The 18,760-nt window shown below is 41.8% G+C and overlaps 1 protein-coding gene across 1 annotated transcript in view; it reads right to left on the bottom strand.

Moving 5' to 3' along the window:
- Positions 1 to 1,784: 1,784 nt before the first annotated feature.
- Positions 1,785 to 18,760, bottom strand: part of NECAB2 (N-terminal EF-hand calcium binding protein 2) — a 211,352-nt gene continuing 194,376 nt past the window's right edge. Inside the window, exons 10-13 of the mRNA XM_063312989.1 lie at positions 12,486 to 12,598; positions 6,529 to 6,606; positions 3,980 to 4,071; positions 1,785 to 1,928 (exon numbers count right to left, since the gene is read on the bottom strand). Coding sequence (XP_063169059.1) covers positions 1,900 to 1,928; positions 3,980 to 4,071; positions 6,529 to 6,606; positions 12,486 to 12,598 — 312 coding nt within the window. The 3' untranslated portion in view covers positions 1,785 to 1,899. The remainder of the gene's footprint in view (positions 1,929 to 3,979; positions 4,072 to 6,528; positions 6,607 to 12,485; positions 12,599 to 18,760) is intronic.

The raw sequence follows: 18,760 nt of genomic DNA, 5'->3' as shown, positions 1-18,760 counted from the left end.
ACCTCATGGGAAAAAACTAGTTGCCCACCCCCTTATGCAAGGAAATAATTTGAAATGTATGCTTTGTTTTTACGCCGACACCCTAAAAAAATGGTAAGAGCTATTCCTTTATCTCATAAGGCTCTGGGAGTTTGCTAGAAGTAGAAGGTTGAATGAAGACCTCTGGTAGAGGTTCACCCATGATCAAACCACCAATCAACTCTAAGTCATAGAGGTTGAGGGATAGCAAGGAATCTATCCCTGCCTAGCCCAGATCTGCATGGCCAAGCAGTTGGTTTGCTTACAAGGAAGAAGCCGTCTATTGTGGTCTTCCAGGTTCTTAACTGCTTTTGCAGGTTAAGCTGAGTAGAGAAAAACAGGTAGATGTGCTCAGTTTCTGGCCACTGTGTTTGGTCTCCTGGGTCAAAGTTGAGAGAGACCCATCATAGGCAAGTTGCTTAGAGTGAAGGAATGCAACCTGGCTTAGATCCTTTTGCTAATCTATTCTAGAACTCTCAACCAGCTGCATTTGAGCAAGTAGCTCACAATGTCCGTGCAAAGGATCTATTCAGAAATGCAGTGCAGTTGAATCTCAGTCTTATTGAGTTTCTGCCTTTGTTGGTTGATTTGGATAATATTGTCTCTAAATCAGCCAGACAATTGGATGCTATTGATATATGCGAAGAATGGCCATTTTTTTTCTGAACCAAAGCAAGTTTTTTGAAATCGTATCTACTTGATTTGACCATCCCTTTCAGAGATCTAAATGGATTCAGAGTTCCAGACAGAACTGACAATTCAGACTTGACCACTTTTGATAATTTGAACTGAATCAATGTTTCAGATTAGATCTGAACCAATCTACAGATCCATTTAACTCACAGAGGGTATTGGAGATGCGGTGGCCTCTATGAATGTCACCGTGCAGTGGAAGGGCTCAAATAACTGTATCAGGCCAAGAAATAGTTGGAGATCTTTGTTTTATAGAATACTATGTAATATATTTATAAATGGAATAATATAAGCAAACCATCAAGAGCTACCAACCTCCAAGGAGTTTGCAGTTGGCGTATGCATTATTTTGGATTTAAAGCCAGATTGAGCTCCTGGCCAAGTGAATATCTGGGTCCCAAGGGAAATTATAATTTACCTTAACATTCCTAGAGTTCTTCCATCAATTAATTCCAGAAGGAAGAATTAAGCTGTAGCTGATTTTTCCCAACCTTCTCCAGCCACAGGAGAATAAAACATAGGACTGTTGCATCACTGTCTCAGGGCATTCTCCATGTTCTTGTGACCACAGTGGTGGAGAAATAGGGGCAGGAAAGAAGTCCTCATGGGGCACTGAAAATATTTAACTTTTATCCCTAAAACAACAACAACAGGAAAAGACAGCCTTCCACCCACTGCAGATCACTGGGTACGGTATTTAACTATGGTTTGAACCAGACCAGGCCAGTCAAGGTAGGCCATCACAACCCATCTACTGAGGGGAAAAAAAACAAACTTCCCTGATGGAAATCTGGATGCCCTTTGGGGAACATGTGCTAAATTTAAAGCTTGTGCTACGTTAAAGCTTGCAATCCCTTGCTCGGGATCAAGTCCTCATCTTCGGTGGATACCAGGCCAAAATTTGTTATAGGCTTGGGCTGCAGCCCAGGAGAGGAGAAATCATTTGCTGGCCAAGGGCTAGTTGGAAGATAGATGGACTTGTTGTTGTTCCTTCACTTCAAAGAGCAAGCAAATATCATTTCTAGGTAGAAATGCATTGGAAGGAAGAAAGAAGAGACAACACTTAGAAGTCATTAGAAAAGACAAAAGTCTGCTTCTCTGCCAAAAAGAGGAAAGAACATTGGCACCGGCCAGGCAAGGAGAAGGAGACCCATCCAAACTTCCCGCTGGGGCGTTGTCCTCTCCAAGTCAGTCTCGGTTAAGGGTGCACCAAGCAGCTGCAAGGAAAAAGAGAGGCTTTTAGAAAAAAAAATTAGGGAGTCAGATTTATTTATTTATTTAGCCTGCCTGTGTTGATGGATTTCCCTTTTCTCCATCTCTACGGCTTGGATCAGTGTTTCTCAACCTTAGCAACTTAAAGATGTCTAGATGTCAACTCCCAGAATTCCTCAGCCAGCATGCTGGCTGGGGAATTCTGGGAGTTGAAGTCCAGATGTCTTAAAAGTTGCTAAGGTTGAGAAACACTGGCTTAGATTCACCACCAGCAGGTATGTACAAAGCCATTTAGAAAACAGAAAGAACCTTACACCAGGTGTTTGGAGAAAGAGATATGACCCATCAAAGCTTGTAATAAAGTGGTGCCACTCAACTGGCCAACTATTTGTGATTGGACAGCCATTTGTGCTAGATGGTATGAGGACTCTTGTCTTGGGCAGGGGTTTGGACTAGGAGACCTCCAAGGTCCCTTCCAACCCTATGATTTGATGATTTGATGATTCTCTGATTCTCTCTGATTCTCTGATTTTCTATGATTGATTCTCTCTGATTCTCTGAGATTCTCTGATTCTCTCTGATTCTATGATTCTCTCTGATTCTCTCTGATTCTCTATGATTCTCTATGATTTTCTATGATTCTCTATGATTCTCTATGATTCTCTATGATTCTATGATTCTCTATGATTCTATGATTCTCTATGATTCTCTATGATTCTGTGAACACTCTGGCCCTGTTCACACAAGATTCTTAACTTGCACCATGGAGAGACAATGTGGTGCAGCAGTCAAGATGCTGGACTGTCCCCCAGGAAACCCACGTCTGGGTCCCTGCTGAACCATCAAAGCTCTCTGGGTGATGTTGGGCCAGTCATTCTCTCTCAGCCCAACTACGTCAAAGAATTGTTGTGGGCAAAAATAGAAGGAAATGCTATGTATGCTGTCTTGTGCTCCTGAACTAAAAGGTGTGATACATATCAAATCTCAAATAATTTTGGAACCAGTGGCTGCATGGCCGCAGCATACTAAGATGGTTTAATCTTGGTTAGTTTTTGGTGGCTTAATGTGCTGCATAAACCCAGGATGTGTGGTTAGTTTATATATCAGTGTGTTGTACAACCCAGAAAATGAGTGAATCTCGTAGCTAGGAGATGCCTATTTTCTGTGAACAGTCTTTAGAACAGTGTTCTCAACCCTGGCGAGTTTAAGATGGGTGGACTTCAACTCCCAGAATTCCCCAGCCGGCAGGGCAGAGCAGAGCTGACTGGGGAATTCTGGGAGTTGAAGTCCACCCATCTTAAACTCGCCAGGGTTGAGAGCACTGCTGCAGGATCTTAACAAAAGCCCTGCTGCTCAACTAGAAGGACAGCCTCTTTTATTTCAATTAAATACATTTTTTGTCTTGGCCCTTCCATCCATGGCCTGTAACAGTTTTCGTGCAATGGCTGGGTTCACACAACATCTAAACCCAGGTTAACAAAACCCCATTGCCATGGTTATGTTACTTGTGATATCCATTCAAGGCACTCGTGCCTTCCTGTGATGATCTCGTTCACACGATCTGCTAAGGCAGTGACAGGGTTCTCACAACATATTGAGCCATGAACTGACTCCATTTCCACTTAGTTGAGCATGTTGTGTAAACTCAGCTAGAGAGTCTGACTCAGCCCACCTGTCCCTTAAAAAGCTGCAACCTCATGCAGTGAACAAATCACATCCACTTTGAGTTGGCAATATATGCCGTGGCTTCAGCAAAACCAGGCTGACTTTCTTGGAATTTAGAAGCTAAACTGAGTCAGCCATGGTTATAATGGGATGGGAGACCACCAGGAAAAGCCAATCTAGTAGCTATAATGGGAAGTTGAACAGACATCCTGGAAGAAGGCAATGGCAGACCACTTCTATACTGTTGCCAAGAAAACTTAAGGGATGTGTCAAGACTCAAGCTTGTTTCCAAGGAGAGATCTATTTTTTAAAACATTTAAGCATGCAAGCCCCATCCCCGCATCCAAGACCTCTCTCGTTCTTATTGTTGTCACAATCTTAGGATTCAGACCTGGGACCGACACACTGGAAACTCCTTCAGGCTGATTCAGCGTATCCACTTTTACGTGCTGGAAACTTTTACAGACAGGACTCTGGAGATGTCTGTGGAGGCAAAGAGACCGATGGAGAAGAACTTAGGCTGGCTTCTTAACCCAGGACATTTATGGTTTTAACAGTGGGGAGCAAAAGCTGAGATTTGAAAAACAGAAACCAAAAGCATTTGGCCTTGGTTGGCTGAGAATATAGTTATAAACGGCTCTTCAATTCCCCAGGATGGTTTGAACATTAGTGCTGGTTCCTCTTGCTGAAATACTCAATGTATTTTTTGTTAAGTCAGTGGGTTTTATGTGCACATCCCTTTATTGAGCCTCAATAGTCAGATAAGCCCAAACATGCATGTCTGTCTACTTAGGCACTATTGATTTCTTGCAAGTATGTGACGAGCGCTTTTCCTAGAGAAAGAATATTTACCTTCCAAGTGCATTGGGAAATTTCAAAAATTGCTTGTGATTATTTTCTCTCTCTTTCTTAACACTACAGTTTCAATTTGGCTCCATGAGAGGCCCTCCCCTCCCCCGCTAGCTGGAATTTGGGAAATTAGGGTCCTTGCAGTTTAGTTGATCTGTCCCACAACATTCACAAATCAGCACAGATGAAACAAGAAGACCCCCAGCCAAGTATCTAGACCATAATATAAGCTGGACTTAGTCCTGCAGTTCATCTAGCAAAATTAATACGGGAGAGATGGACAGCTGTGGGTCCCCAGCTGTTCCAGAGCGAAGGGGCTATTGCGGAGAATGTCCTTGGCTAGATTCCAATGCTCCTGACCTCTTTCAGGGTGGGTACCCAGGGCATCCCCTCCCTACTAGTTTGTGTAAGTTGTACCTGAAAACAATGGGCCTGAAGATTATCAGGGCCCAAAGGGTTTATGGAGATCACCATCACCTTGAATCAGGCCTAGACGTCTACAGGGAACCAATGCTGCTCCCCAGAACATGTATAATTCTGCTCAAGTTGCTGTACAGGTAGTCCTCGACTTGTGACCGTTCGTTTAACAATGGTTCAAAGTTATGATGGCCTTGGAAAAAGTGCTTTGTGACCTGTACTTGCACTTAATGACTGTTGTACCACTGCTGCGGTCATGTGGCAACTGGCTTGCATTTATGATTGCGTACAGCCTCCTGTGGCCCCGTGATCACAATTTGTGACCTTTTTTACTGTTTCTGGCAAAAAAATCCATTGGGGAAGTTGGATTCATTTAACGACCACGGTGATTCACTTAACTACCCGTGATTTGCTGAACGATTGTCATAAAAATGGTTGTAAAATTGGGTCCGGTCACATGGTGAGTCAACTTACGACCACAATGGCTTATGACAGAAATTCTGGTCCTAACTGTGGTCATAAGTAATAATATTTGTCTTTTCAAACCACCAAGTGCAAACAGATGCCTGCTCCACCAAGCAATTTCAGCCATTCTTTCAGGGACAATTGTTTAGGATTGCAGTCTACAAAAACCTGAGAAAGTGCTCTGGGATGTTTAGTGGAGGCCCTTCCCTTCATACCTGGAGACGTCCCACCTGCTGCAACTCACCTGCAGAATAGTGATGTTACGGGGCTTTACCAAACATAGCTGTCTGCACACATCTTACCATTCAGAAGTTTTTTCTTTTTTTAAATATAATTTTATTTAGAGGAAGATAAAAACTAATACAAACTAATATGAAGTAAGAAAGAAGAAAGAAGAAAAAAAAAAAGAGAAAGCTAAAAGTAAAAGAAAAATAGAAAGGAAAGAAAAAAGATACAAAGAAATGGCTTCTGATCTTCTTTACAGCAGTTGTAAGTACAATTATAAATTTACCTCTTACTCTAAAGTCACATCATGACTCTCTTCTTTCTATAATCTATCCAGTCTAATCATCAAAACCACAGATCATAAGTTCATTTTTTTCTGTTTTACGCAAAAAGCCCATAAGTGGTTTCCAGTTAGCAACAAATGTAGACATTATCTTTTCTCTGATCAGGAAGTTTTACCTCATATTTAATTTTTATAGAAATTCAGGGGGACATGGGCTCAAAACCAACTCTTCTCTATTACACCCTCTGCATCCTAAAACACCTTGACCCCAGAGGTATGTCTGTCACCATCAATCTTGATGAAGTCAGTTGATCGAATATAGATCTCAACCCATTTCCCCATTTATGACTTACAGCATCTTCATAGCCATCATCACCAAACCATCACCAACGAATTGTTACTTCATCAGTACAACAATGTTTGGATGAGTTTAGAAGATGTTAGAAGTCAGTAGCGAGGAAGTAACAATAGGATCTTCTTGCATCCCTCAGCTACTGTTGAAGTGATACAAAGTCAATCCTCATTAGTGTCAAACTGAAACAACGATGGTTGGATGATGCAAGAAAATCCTGCCTCTGTTTTAGGAGCAACTGGGGTTTAAGTTTACTCAGTACTCCAGAAGAAATGAAATGGCTCTTCCCACCAAGTTCAAAGACTTCTTTTCTGATAGATCAAGATAGCTATTATGGTTTTCAGTTTACCTCCTCCAATCATCCTCAGTCTCCCAAAATTCGTAGACAATGAAAGTGACCCCATCGGGAAGCCTGACTGCAGTTACGCTGCAACAGAGGAAATAAATTTGGGTCAATAGTTAGTAGCAGATAAATCATCTCCTGTAAAATACAACATATGGATGATTCATCCATCTAAAACTTAATGAAACAGGTTGGGTGCACACAATAGGATAAGCTGCAACCTTCTCCCCCAACAAGCCAAGATTAAAGCCAAGCAAACTTATGTGAATTCAGTTATCAGCTCCTTAAATGGTAACTTGGGTAAATAAACTCTTCCAAGAAGCTGCTTCCTCTATAATGCTCAATAGCATCTGATAGTTGACAGCAACAATCACTGTTATGTTGGCCATCAGCATCCCCCAAACTTTCTGGATTGTTGGATGCATTTAGAGTTTTGAGAGCATGTTGTGGGTGCTCTCACTAAATGGTGCCCATAATCCAATTGTTGTTGTTGTTAGTTGCTGTTGAGTTGTTTACGACTCATGGCAACCCCATGTATAACAGAACGAAATGCTGTTCGGTCTTGCGCCAAATGCCTGGCTGTTCCAATGTTTGCATCCCTTGTTGCGGTAATTGTGTCAATCCATTGCATTGAAGGTCTTCCTCTTTTCTGCTGGCCCTCGACTTTACCAAACACGATGTCCTTTCCAAGCAGTCGGTCTTTCCTGATGAAGTGCCCAAAGTATGAGAGTCTAAGCCTAGTTATCTTCACCTCTAGGGAACATTCTGGTCGTATTTCTTCTAAAACTGATTTGTTTGTTCTTCTGGCAGTCCATAGTGTTTTCAATAATCTTCACCAACACCACAATTCAAATGCATCAATTCTTCTTCTATCTTCCTTTTTTAATGTCCAACTTTCACAGGCATATGTGGCAATCTAGAAGACTATGGCATGAATCAGATGCACCTTTGTTTTTAAACTGACGTCTTCTGAAAACTTTAGATAGGTCTTTGATGGCAGATTTTCCCAGTGCGATATTCGTTTGATTTCTTGGTTACTACTTCCCTTGTCATTGATCGTTGATCTGAGTAGAATTACACCCTTAAAATTAGATTGACATAACTGAAAAAGTGAGAGATGAAAGTGATGTTTCCTACTACATTCCAACTTCTTCTTGTCCTGCAAATATATTTTCTAATAATGTTGATTGAGCCCAGAGGTTTTCTTTGAAACAAACATGATATTGGAGGTGGGCACTCTGCTTTGCTTATTAAAAAAGAAAAGAAAAGGAAAGAAAGTTTAATTAAAACAATATTTTTCCCAAGCAAAATGAGGCAAGCAGTTTGAGGATTGGAAAAGAAGGTCTCTGTGGGAGACCCAATTGTATCATGTGACCAGGGCTAAGGGGATTAATGAAGCCTTAACTTCTCTCCTTGTTGCTGAACAACCAAAGTCCTAGAGAAGCTTCATAAATCAGGTCTTTCTTAAGTACTCCATTCCTGTCTCCTTTTGATTCTTTGCAACCCAGCCGGATGTTGGAAATAGGTCGTTTGTTGAGATGGGCGGCTACACAAATTGATTAAATAAATAAAACCCTGTAAGGACTTTGGAACTCTGCCTGCCCATCTGTCCATCAGCAGAACAACTCTGAGAACTGAAACAAAAAATGGGATCAAATTTAGTGTGCTGCAAGAAGCTGGTAAAAGAAAGAATCAAGTAGAAAAGTGGGCCAGATCCAGCATGGAGCTATAGAGAAAAACATTCCTGGGGAAAAAAAAACCCAGTGTATGCCTAAAGAAGGAGCCATTGGGCAATGCATAGCAGACCACCTTGCCTTTCAAGATGCCAACCACAGCTGCTGGCAAAATGTTAGTAAACCTGTTGTCTAGACCACAGTCACTAATCCCTGAAGCTCAACATGGCCCAACAGTTTGGCAATGGCCTGGAATGGTGCCAACTACTCCCTTCTAAGTCCTCTCCCTCTTGATCACATGACCATAAAGTGTATACAATCCATCTTGTGCTTCTCAGTGCACACATACACACTTACACAGCAATGCAACAAGAGGAGGGAATGGAAATACACACATACACAAAGGTGGCACATTCACCTGTCCTCGTCAGAATCTCTCCCTCTCACAAACACAATACATGTATGTACACACCTTAATTAGTCCTGGACCAAGTTATCTACTACTGCACACTCAGGGCATGCAATGCTGAGCCAGTGTTCCAGGAGAGAGGTTGACCATGTCAGTTGTTTTGTCCTAGCAGCTGTTGCTTCTATTCACACAGGCCACTTCATCAGGTTAGGGAAAGTCCTAACAGATGCATTCAGACACTATGCTAAGCTTGCAATATCCTAACCTTGGTTAGGGTTGCGTGGGTTTTTGGGGGTTGGTGATAGCTTAGAGTGTTATTTGCTCTGGAGGATGCTGGCTAGGGAATTCTAGAAGTTGAAGTCCACGCGTCTTCAAGCTGCCAAGACTGAGAAACACTGGTTTAGAAGGTTGGTTTCCTTATAATTTGGTGTACTGCAGAAATGTAGACAATCATTTAGCACTGTAGTAGATTATGGGTTCTGTATGAATTCAGACAGTGACCATCCAACAGTTTTCCAAGACGTCCCTTCAGGGAATCTGGGTCTTCCAATTCCAGTCCAACATTTCTACCACCAGACCACTACCGGTTATATGGGATTAAGCAAGTCTCCCAGAGTTGCTGGGAGTCGGGTGGCATATAAATTTAATATATTATTATTATTTAGAGGAATCTTTCCATTCTGGTAATGCTTACTTGCCGCACTCCCACCCCCATCCTCTTGTCTTTTTCCAAAGGAAATGGTTGCCTGGAAATCACCATTTTTAAATCCCTTAAGATAGTCAGTCAGTCAGTCAGTTAGCCAGTCAGTCAGTCTCTCTCTCTCTCTCTCTCTCTCTCTTTCTTTCTTTTTGGTATGCAACATTTCCCTTTTGATTAAGAGGCCAGCAGTGGAATGTTCAGGGAAGTACAAAAACCAAACAAGGAATCCATTTCTGTCTGTGAATTGGTTTGGAAAGTGCAAATGAGATTGCTTCGTGTTAACGGGCAGTCCAAATTAAATCCCGCCCGCCCCCACATGCTTTCAGAAAGTCCACTGGGGCAGGGTGCCTTCCTCCTTCCCTCGTTTATTATTATTATTCTATCTTCCTTAACAGCCATTTCTATTAAGGGATGGAAGCAGAAGGAACAAGCCAAGAAGATCGCAGACATAGATTGGTAGAAGACCAGAAGGACAGGGGGCCTTCTGCCTTCTTCAGTTATTACTGTTGCTTGGGTAATATTACCGGTGCTTCCTTGAGTTGGTAGGGCCAAAACATTTGCACTTTTTGCTCATTCAGAGAGGAGCATAAGGGCAGCATGGGTTGCTGGTCTGCCCCTAACTTGCCATGCTGCCCCCAGAAGCCATACTAAGATTCAAAGCAGGGATGTACCATTTCTACCCCCTGATGGGGTGCCACAGGCTGTGCATGGCATGCTGAGGGCCACGCTCTAAAAGTAGATGAAGCCAGGGACTGTTTCAGGGGTTGAAATGTGTACATGTCAGCCCCCCAAGGTAGATCAAACTTGGAAACCAAAGATACACAAGTGAATACTACTTTTATTATAAGGTCATAGTAACATAGGATCTTGCAAGTCTGAATGTGCTTCCCCCCTCCCTCCCTTTATCTTCAAGAGAACTAGGGAGGGCCAGGTCTAAGATGCTTTCTCAAATTACATTTCTGCCCTGGACTTGGATTTCTTTCATCTGACTGTTGCCTTGGCTGCGGCTCTTCGTCCTGTCCCTCAAGATTTATTCCTTCTACCCATTACAGTACCTTAAGTGTTTGCCCCTTAGAACCTTAAAGATCCCGATATGAAAAAGAGGGGCCAAACTGTTTCGCCTCCCCTTGAGGATGCTAAAGGGAGGATGGAGGGTTTCAAGCAACCCCCAACCTGCATTTTCTGTACTCTAATTGTAAAGCATATTTACACAGCCTGGAGCTAACTAAGCTCAAGCCCATTTGAGGCTAGTCTAGCATGTTGTGCAACCCAGCCTCCCTCTTTCACAGAATTACTTATGCTCAGGAGCTTGCTTTCCAAGGCAAGAAAACACTGTGAGAAATCCATGGTGTGCCTAAGCAGTTTATTTTTGTTTCTGGCATAAAAGAAAGGTTCCTGTCTGTTTCTGCAGCCTCTTAGCATGTGTCTGAGCTCAGATGGCTATATCCCAGTGCTGACCTGAGCTTTCAGACTCAGAGGCTGCAGCAAAGTCTGAGGATTAGTCAGAACAGGAAGCCCACAAGAATTATTTTTGTTACTAGAAAAGGAAAAGTATCAACAAAACTCATTGCCAGCCTTCTATAAAACTACATCAGTCTCCCCCTTGAAAACATCTGAGATGTTTAACCCAACCTCCCATCTTTGGATATGTTCCCTTTTTGTCCTTTCCCCAATGAACTGATAAAAAATAAGATTGGCCCAACCTTTTTTTTTTTTTAAGGAAAAGGAATACGGTGATCTAGTGACAGAATTCCTCACAGATGTTTGAGTTAGGCTGACCATATTTCCTTGAGACTAAAATGGGACGTTGGGATGGCAAAACGGGGCAGGGCTGGGCGACGGGCTGGATCGGCAGGCAGGAACTTCTCCGGTTTTCTCGGGCTGGGAATCTTTGGATTCCTTCGTTTGCAAGAGGCAAGGCTGGGCTGGAGAGTCTGGTGAACAGTTGTCCCCGACAAGCCATTCCTCCTCTGGCCGTGCTTTTACTTTCTTTTCTTTCCATACTTTCAAGGCAGGAGCTAATCAGCTCGCCCTTTGATCACCGCCTATCAGCCGATACTGTTTTTTTCTTTTTAGGTTTCCTGCCGGGTTGAACTCTGCGGTTTTTTCCCGCCGTTTCTGCTGAGCTCCCCCTCCTTCCCCTCAAAGTCAGACTGCCTTCTGACAGGTTCACGGGAACTTTCACATTTTTAAGTAAGGTTTTTAAGAAAACGGGACAAAATGGACATTTATATTAAAATGACAGGGCAGTCTGGAAATGTTAAAAAAACAGGACTCTCCCATTCAAAATGGGACGTATGGTCAGCCTAGTTTGAGTTCTTGTGCAGGAAAAAAGGGGCTGTATGCTATCCCTACCTACCAGTTCTAATGAACTTGTTACCTTTGCTCACCTAGTATATTTGGTAATTAAATAAATTACTAGAATGGTTGTGGTCACACAACATACTAGGTTACAATGTGATTGCTCATTTCTGGGCCCATGTGCTGTGCAAACCTAAGGGGGGATTTCATTTCCTCCCATTTAGGACATAGCATACACACGGTGTCTGTCTAGAGCCCAAAATATCTTCAGTGACTCCTCCCATCCTCATCATGGGAGGATCATCATCATCATAATCCCCTCTTACTTCATGGTGATATATGTTGTATGTAGGACCGTGATATTTATTAGGGATAATGATTAGGGAGTGGAATGGTAAAGAATATATATTATATATTATAGTAATTATTTTTTTGTGAGACAATTGCAATGAAATTGCATTTTAATGTGTACCTTGGTATATAGTGGAATGACAATAAAAGTTCTAATCCTATCCTATCCTATCCTATCCTATCCTATCCTATCCCATTCCATCCCATTCCATTCCATTCCAAATTCTGTAAGCCACCTGGAGTCACCTTGTGCGAGCTGGGCAGCCTTATACATTTATTAAATAAATAAATAAGCTTGGAAAACCATGGTTCACACATTTTGCAAACAATGGCAATGCCTGTGCTTGCTGATCTTTGGTAAATTCTCCATTCTTCCAAGACATCTTAGCTAAAAGCTAAGGAAACCATATATGAATTCCCAAATCCTTTTTTAACGGCCAATCAAGCCACTGCAAGATACTAAGCAAGGCTGTAGGTTCTCCAGAACATGTCATGCCACCACCCCCTGTAGAAGTCAAGCCCTACTTACTGGAAACAGTCCTGTTCTCCAGCCACATTCTTCAAGTACTGCTTCAGGGAGCCGCAGAATTCTCCCAGGTGCTTCTGAGAAACAGTCATTTCACTTCGTACCAGGAGAAGATACTGGAGGAGCATGTGGAGAAGAGATCACAGAAACAAAGCAGGAAAAAAAAAAAATCAAAACTGTGCTGAAATCTGTCTCGCCATTTCCTAGACATTTTCTTCCCCTGCCCAGAAGGTTTTTAATTTCCTAACTTATTCTCCAGATTTTGGAGAATTTATTTCAAGTGTGGTGGTGGTTCTATTTGGGTTATTTGGATGACGGAGGACATTAAGATGACATGAAGACTTGGAGGTGGCATTTGCACAGCATGCTAAGTTTGATTGCTATAACTTGGATCAGTTGTTTAGTACGTTGTGTGAACTCAGCCTGTTTGATTAGTTTATGGTTCAGTGTACTGTGTGAACCTAGAAAAAGGGTCAGTTCGGTATCCACTGCTGTGATCTGCTGGCCTTACTTGCTACTGTAGGCTACATGTTGGAGCCTGTGATGCTTTTATGGGATTTCTATTTCATCCATATACCAACTTGGGCTTTATAACTCCAAGGCATTTTCTTAGAGAACAATGTTCTCCTAAGACCTTTAAAAATTACAGCAGTGAACAGCAGTCCTGAAATCCCAGTACTGTGAACAGAAAAAAAAAAAACCTTTATGCTTCAAGAAGAAAAACTCTTGACCCACTTCCCGATTAAGTAAAAGCCAAGATGCTCCCCAGCTTGCGAGCATCTGCTTAACACTCATCTTGCTTCACTTCCCCAAAGGGGGTGGAGGACCAGTGAGAGGGCTGTGGAAGGAGGACAAGATTTAAATCCATTACCACTTCCTCTCCCTTTGCCTATATAAATCCCAGCCCCCTTGCACACTGTCTAGCTTCTATTCCTTCACCTCTCCCCAAAGCTTCCAGATTAGCTTTCCCAACTTTACATCCTCTAGATGCGTTGGACTTCATTTCTGGTGTTCCTAGTCAGCAAGATACCATTGGGCAATTGTGGCTGGTGATGACGATATGATGTTCTAGTTCCATTTCCCTCTTTTTTTCTCTGGCCTTTGTTGATTGTATTTCCTTTTTCTTTCATCCCAGGAACTCAAAAGAGCCTTGGGAATGTACCTTTTTTCCACCCGCCATTTTGTCCTTACAAACAAAGTTTTGGGAAGTGGGTTAGGCTAAGAGGAGGACCATTGGGCCCAAGATCACGAACTGTGGGGCTGAGTTGGAACTTCAATCCAGATTGCATCCTGGTGGATTCTTGGAGATCCCTTGCTGGTTCGATCACCCCATACCACATATAAGTGTGCATACCACATATAAGTGTGTTAGACTCTCACAGGATGAAAAAGATTTCAAATTTCAAAAAATAACGACAGTTAAAATACTGAGGACAGTTGAAAAGGAGGCTGCTTAACCCTGGCTTATTCAGTTAAACTAATTTTCCAGACTAGTCTGCAGACTAATGTGGTGTGAATTCAGCCTGCGTGGTTAGTTTGTGGTGTGGGATCCAGCATATCCAGAAAATTGGGTTGATTATGTAAGTCACAGGGACGCGGTGGCGCTGCGGGTTAAACCGCTGAGCTGCCGATCGGAAGGTCGGCGGTTCGAAACCGCGCGGCGGGGTGAGCTCCCGTTGCTCGTCCCAGCTCCTGCTCACCAAGCAGTTCGAAAACATGCAAATGTGAGTAGATTAATTGGTACCGCTTCGGCGGGAAGGTAACGGCGTTCCGTGAGTCATGCTGGCCACATGACCCGGAAGTGTCCTATGGACAACGCCGGCTCCAAGGCTTTGAAACGGAGATGAGCACCGCCCCCTAGAGTCGGACACGACTGGACTTTACGTCAAGGGAAACCTTTACCTTTACTATGTAAGTCACAGTCAAAGCAACCATAAATAAAAATGATGTACAACTAGCCAAAGAGCAAGGAGTGAGGAAAAGCACACAGTCATTTTTCAAACCTCATTCTTTTCTTTTAGAGAGATATCTACCCTTCCATATGACTTGGAATAGAAATACCAGCTGAATTTTTTCCCTTTCTTTGAAATCTTACTGTTCTGGTGCTTGAACTGAGGAGTGGTTGGAGAGAATGAAAACAATTTGGTCAAGTCAAGGCACATTATTTTAAGGCACTGTTTTCAAATTTCAGTTGTGTTTTAATCATGAGCAACTGTGTTTGGTTAGAAAAGCAATTCTCCCAGTTAACCTCGCTCGTATCTGGAACTGGCACCAATAGGGATAAAACAGCTTTAAAAATGTATCAGTTATTCACATGATGTATCAAATGCTATTTCTATCTATCTATCATCATCTATCTCTATTATCTCTATCTCTCTATCTGCTAGCTATCCTAGGTGTTGTTAACAAGCTTTGTAGAGGTGTAGGTTTAGCACCATTTAAACTGAAAGTAAAAATTCCCTAAATTGATTTTCTTTTTTGTTTTCTAACCAAGACTCCTAGGATTTCCTGGTGTTCTCCATCTTAGTATTAACTAGCTCTGACCCTGATTAACTTTTTGAGGTCAGCCAAGGTCAGCCAGATGCTGCAACCTGTTATTCACTTCTCTGTCAACAAACTACCCTGATCATAGCAATCTTTAAGCTGGCATCTTTGAGATGGAATGGACACCCACTCCCATAGTCGCCAGCCAGTATCGGCTACTGAAAGCAGCAAGCTGGAGGAAGGGTGGAGCAGAGTAGTAACCTGGAGAACTGAATGGTAAGGGATTGAGTGGTAGGAATGGCTTTAAGCCTAACATTCAAATGATGTTTCCTAGCCTTTGCCTAAAAACAAAAAAAAAGGACATTCCAGATCCCACCACAACTGCACCTGCAGTGCAGAAAGCTGCTTTGCAACTTCTATCATTCCCCTAAAGACAGATATAACAAAACTACAGTATCTGAGTAAGAGTTTTAGCCTTGAAAATCTTAACAATGGTTGGTCAATAGCTGCCTCCTCTAGATGCAGAGAAGCTGGAGATAGTTCTGGAGATCTCATGGGTCCTGTTTGTTCTTCCCAACCACCTGACACCTAAGATAATTAAAGGATCCAACTTGCTCTATTTGTCCCATTTAGCACCATTTAAGTTGAAGGTAAAAATTCCCTAAATTGATTTTCTTTTTTGTTTTCTAACCAAGACTCCTAGGATTTCCTGGTTAACTAGCTCTGTCCCATCTGATGAACCACTGTGATCATCTAAACACTGTCTTTAGATTTACAAAGGTCCCAATAAGGAATCCCATGAAAAACTAGAATACTTCTCAAATGACCTCCTGCTCTGTTGTTGATCTCCTTGTTCTAAACTTGCCCTTATCAGCAACTAGGATGTTACTCTGCTCCAGCCATTCTAGCAGGTTCCAATACAAGAAGCCACTATATATGTGATGAATCTACGGTACATGTGATGAGCTTGCTGATTGGACATCCTTGGTTAGGTCCTTGGATCATCATCTTTTGTAGACCAGAATAGTTCCAGAATGAGGCCAGCCTTTTGATAGCTGTAGGTTTTGATAGCATTTAATAGCTCAACTGGAATCTATTCCCAACTATTGTCTTCCTGTTTTTCAATAAAGTTAATGCTTTATTGATTTCCAAGGAGGAAACTGGTTGTATGGCCCTTAGCTCCTTATAATATGAGATGCTTCCGCTAAATACTTCATAATTCTCTTCCTAAAGGTGTGCAGAAATTATACCTACTACTCCAGTTATATTTTTCTGGATGGAACATAATATTAGTCCCAGAAGGCCACATTCTTTTTATTTTTAACAGCTTTTATTATTCTCTGCCTTTTTTTTTCAGCTGAGTCGTCTTCTTTTAAATTAAAGCTTTAGAGTTGTTGGTTTTTTAAAGTTCTCAATTTTTTTTCAAGGAAGAAACATTACTCTTCAGTCTATTGATTTTCTGAGTTTCTCTTGGGATGGCTTTGTATCCTTCTTAGTCAAACCACCAATTAGGCTTATGAGCTTGCTTTCTATTATTATGGGAGTGTAGGGTCCTAAGATGACCTGGAGCTGATATGTTAACTTTCATTATGGGGCCAGGACCCTCTTAGCTGATTTCTCTTATAATCCATTCTTTTTAATGTAGGACAGTCTTGGTATTGAGAAAACTCAGTGCTTATTTTGAGCCCCAAACCCTTAACTTAGCATTTTCCACTACTAACGGTGTCATTTGTATTAGAATTCTTAAGGGCACCAACTTGCCTCCCTTTCAGCATACATCCAGGAGTGATCAGCATCAGGGGAAGAACTGATCCTAAAGTATTTTATTTCATTTATCAAAACACACAATACCCATATGATCAACAGTGTTGTTTCACTTCAAATTCCCTTCTGGGTCCCTCTTGGTACATTGCCAAAATAACTAAATGCATCTGTGGGTCCATTTGAACCAACCACCATAATTAACTCCTTTATTGTTAAAACAGAGTGGTTGATTCTTAAAAAAATCCTCTTTCTTCCTGAGTAGGTAATTTTAATTTTAATTTGCTTTATAGTCCTTAAAACCTGCCCCAATCCCAAAGGACATAAATCAAAAAGAATAAAAAATGGTAATAATAAATAGCTAATCAAAATAGTATCCAACACAAAAAATAATCCCAGAAAGCAAAGGTAAAGCCCTCAATAAAACCTCAGGTAGATGCCCACAGTCAGTGTGTTGGAATGAAACAACTTCAACCTGTTTATAAAATTGCATATGTTAAGGGAACCATCGTTTAACGCAATAATAGCCTTAAATGCCCTACAATGACCAGCCTCTAGATATGCCTTCATTAGCTTGTCAACAGAGTTCTCTAATTTACCCCCCAAATCAGTGTTTCTCAACCTTGGCAATTCTAAGCTGTGCGGACTTCAACTCCCAAAATTCCCCAGCCAGCTTTGCTGGCTGGGGATTTCTGGGAGTTGAAGTCTGCACAGCTTAAAGTTGCCAAGGTTGAGAAACACTGCCTTAAATCATTAGCTCAGTTAGCAGTTGCAAATGTTTTAATTCAAAAGAAATACTCTTATCACAGATCAAATATACAGGGTTAGGCCTGCTTAAATCTACCTGTTTTAAAAAAAAAAAAGGTTTTCTTGTCAGTCACTCTTGTCAGTCACCCTAACTGAAAGCTCTGATCTTTTCGCATCCTTCCTGTGATGAGATGGCAGCAAAACCAGTATTTCAAAGCTATGATTTTCAACTTTAACTGACAGCTGTCACAAAGAGTAAGGGGGAGGCTGTGGTTGAATGTTGGAGCCATATTGTGTATTCCATATGCAATCAAGACTTAAATCAAGCGTGATAAATGGATCTCTTGTTCATCTTATGTTCTAACAACGTAATAACTGCTTCATTCATGGAATCTAGAATACATATTCTAACTCAGGGTTCCTCAACCTTGGCAACTCTAAGCTGTGCGGACTTCAACTCCCAGAATTCCCCAGCCAGCTTTCCTGGCTGGGGAATTCTGGGAGTTGAAGTCCGCACAGCTTAGAATTGCCAAGGTTGAGGAAACCTGTTTTAGCTGGTGTGTTTTTCCTGACTCTTTTTTAAACGAGATCTTTTGGAAGATCAAGGCTTCTATTCTCTGCTGAGTATAATGAGTTCTTAAGTTCTTCTATTATTAGTTTTACTTGTGAGTCCCTGCTAAGGGAAAGTGCATACTCCTTAAATATGCAGGGAAAATATGCAAGACAGCAGAAAGAATTAAATAAAAAACTGGGCTGTGAAGCTGAGGACAGAAGGAGCATTCATAGAATCATAGGGTTGGAAGGGATCTTGGAGGTCTTATAGCCCAACCACCTGCCCAAGCATGGAAGACAGCCTTGATCCTGTGTTTCAGGCAAAAGCAAAAATATTACTCTAAAACTCAGCTGAAAAAAATTGAAAAACCCTAAAATGAAAAACAATATCAGCCCTCAAAAGTATTTAACATTTTAAGCATCTAACCCCAGAGCACTTGTCTTTTAGTTGATTCCTCGATTAGGTTAATGTTTGTTTATTTGCAGCTTTTTTATACCATCAGCTCCAGATGGATTCACGGTTCACAAAAACTGCATAAGCTCCCTGAAAAAAAAAAAAGCAAACCCACCTCTGACCAGGCATTCAGTGAGGAACGACCTTGGTCTTCGTCCATGAAAGCCTCAGTGCTAATTGCCCTCTGAAAGGGAAGGTGCCCACAGCGAAGGGCCCCCCGAGAGAAGCATCACGCTCTCTTCCTTGATCTCCATATCCCCATTTGAGATGAAAAAACCAA

This window comes from Candoia aspera, chromosome 11 (assembly GCF_035149785.1).
Source record: "Candoia aspera isolate rCanAsp1 chromosome 11, rCanAsp1.hap2, whole genome shotgun sequence".
Taxonomy (NCBI): Eukaryota; Metazoa; Chordata; class Lepidosauria; order Squamata; family Boidae; genus Candoia; species Candoia aspera.
Note: the sequence above shows the minus strand (reverse complement) of the source record. Positions and strands in the feature narration are given on the sequence as shown.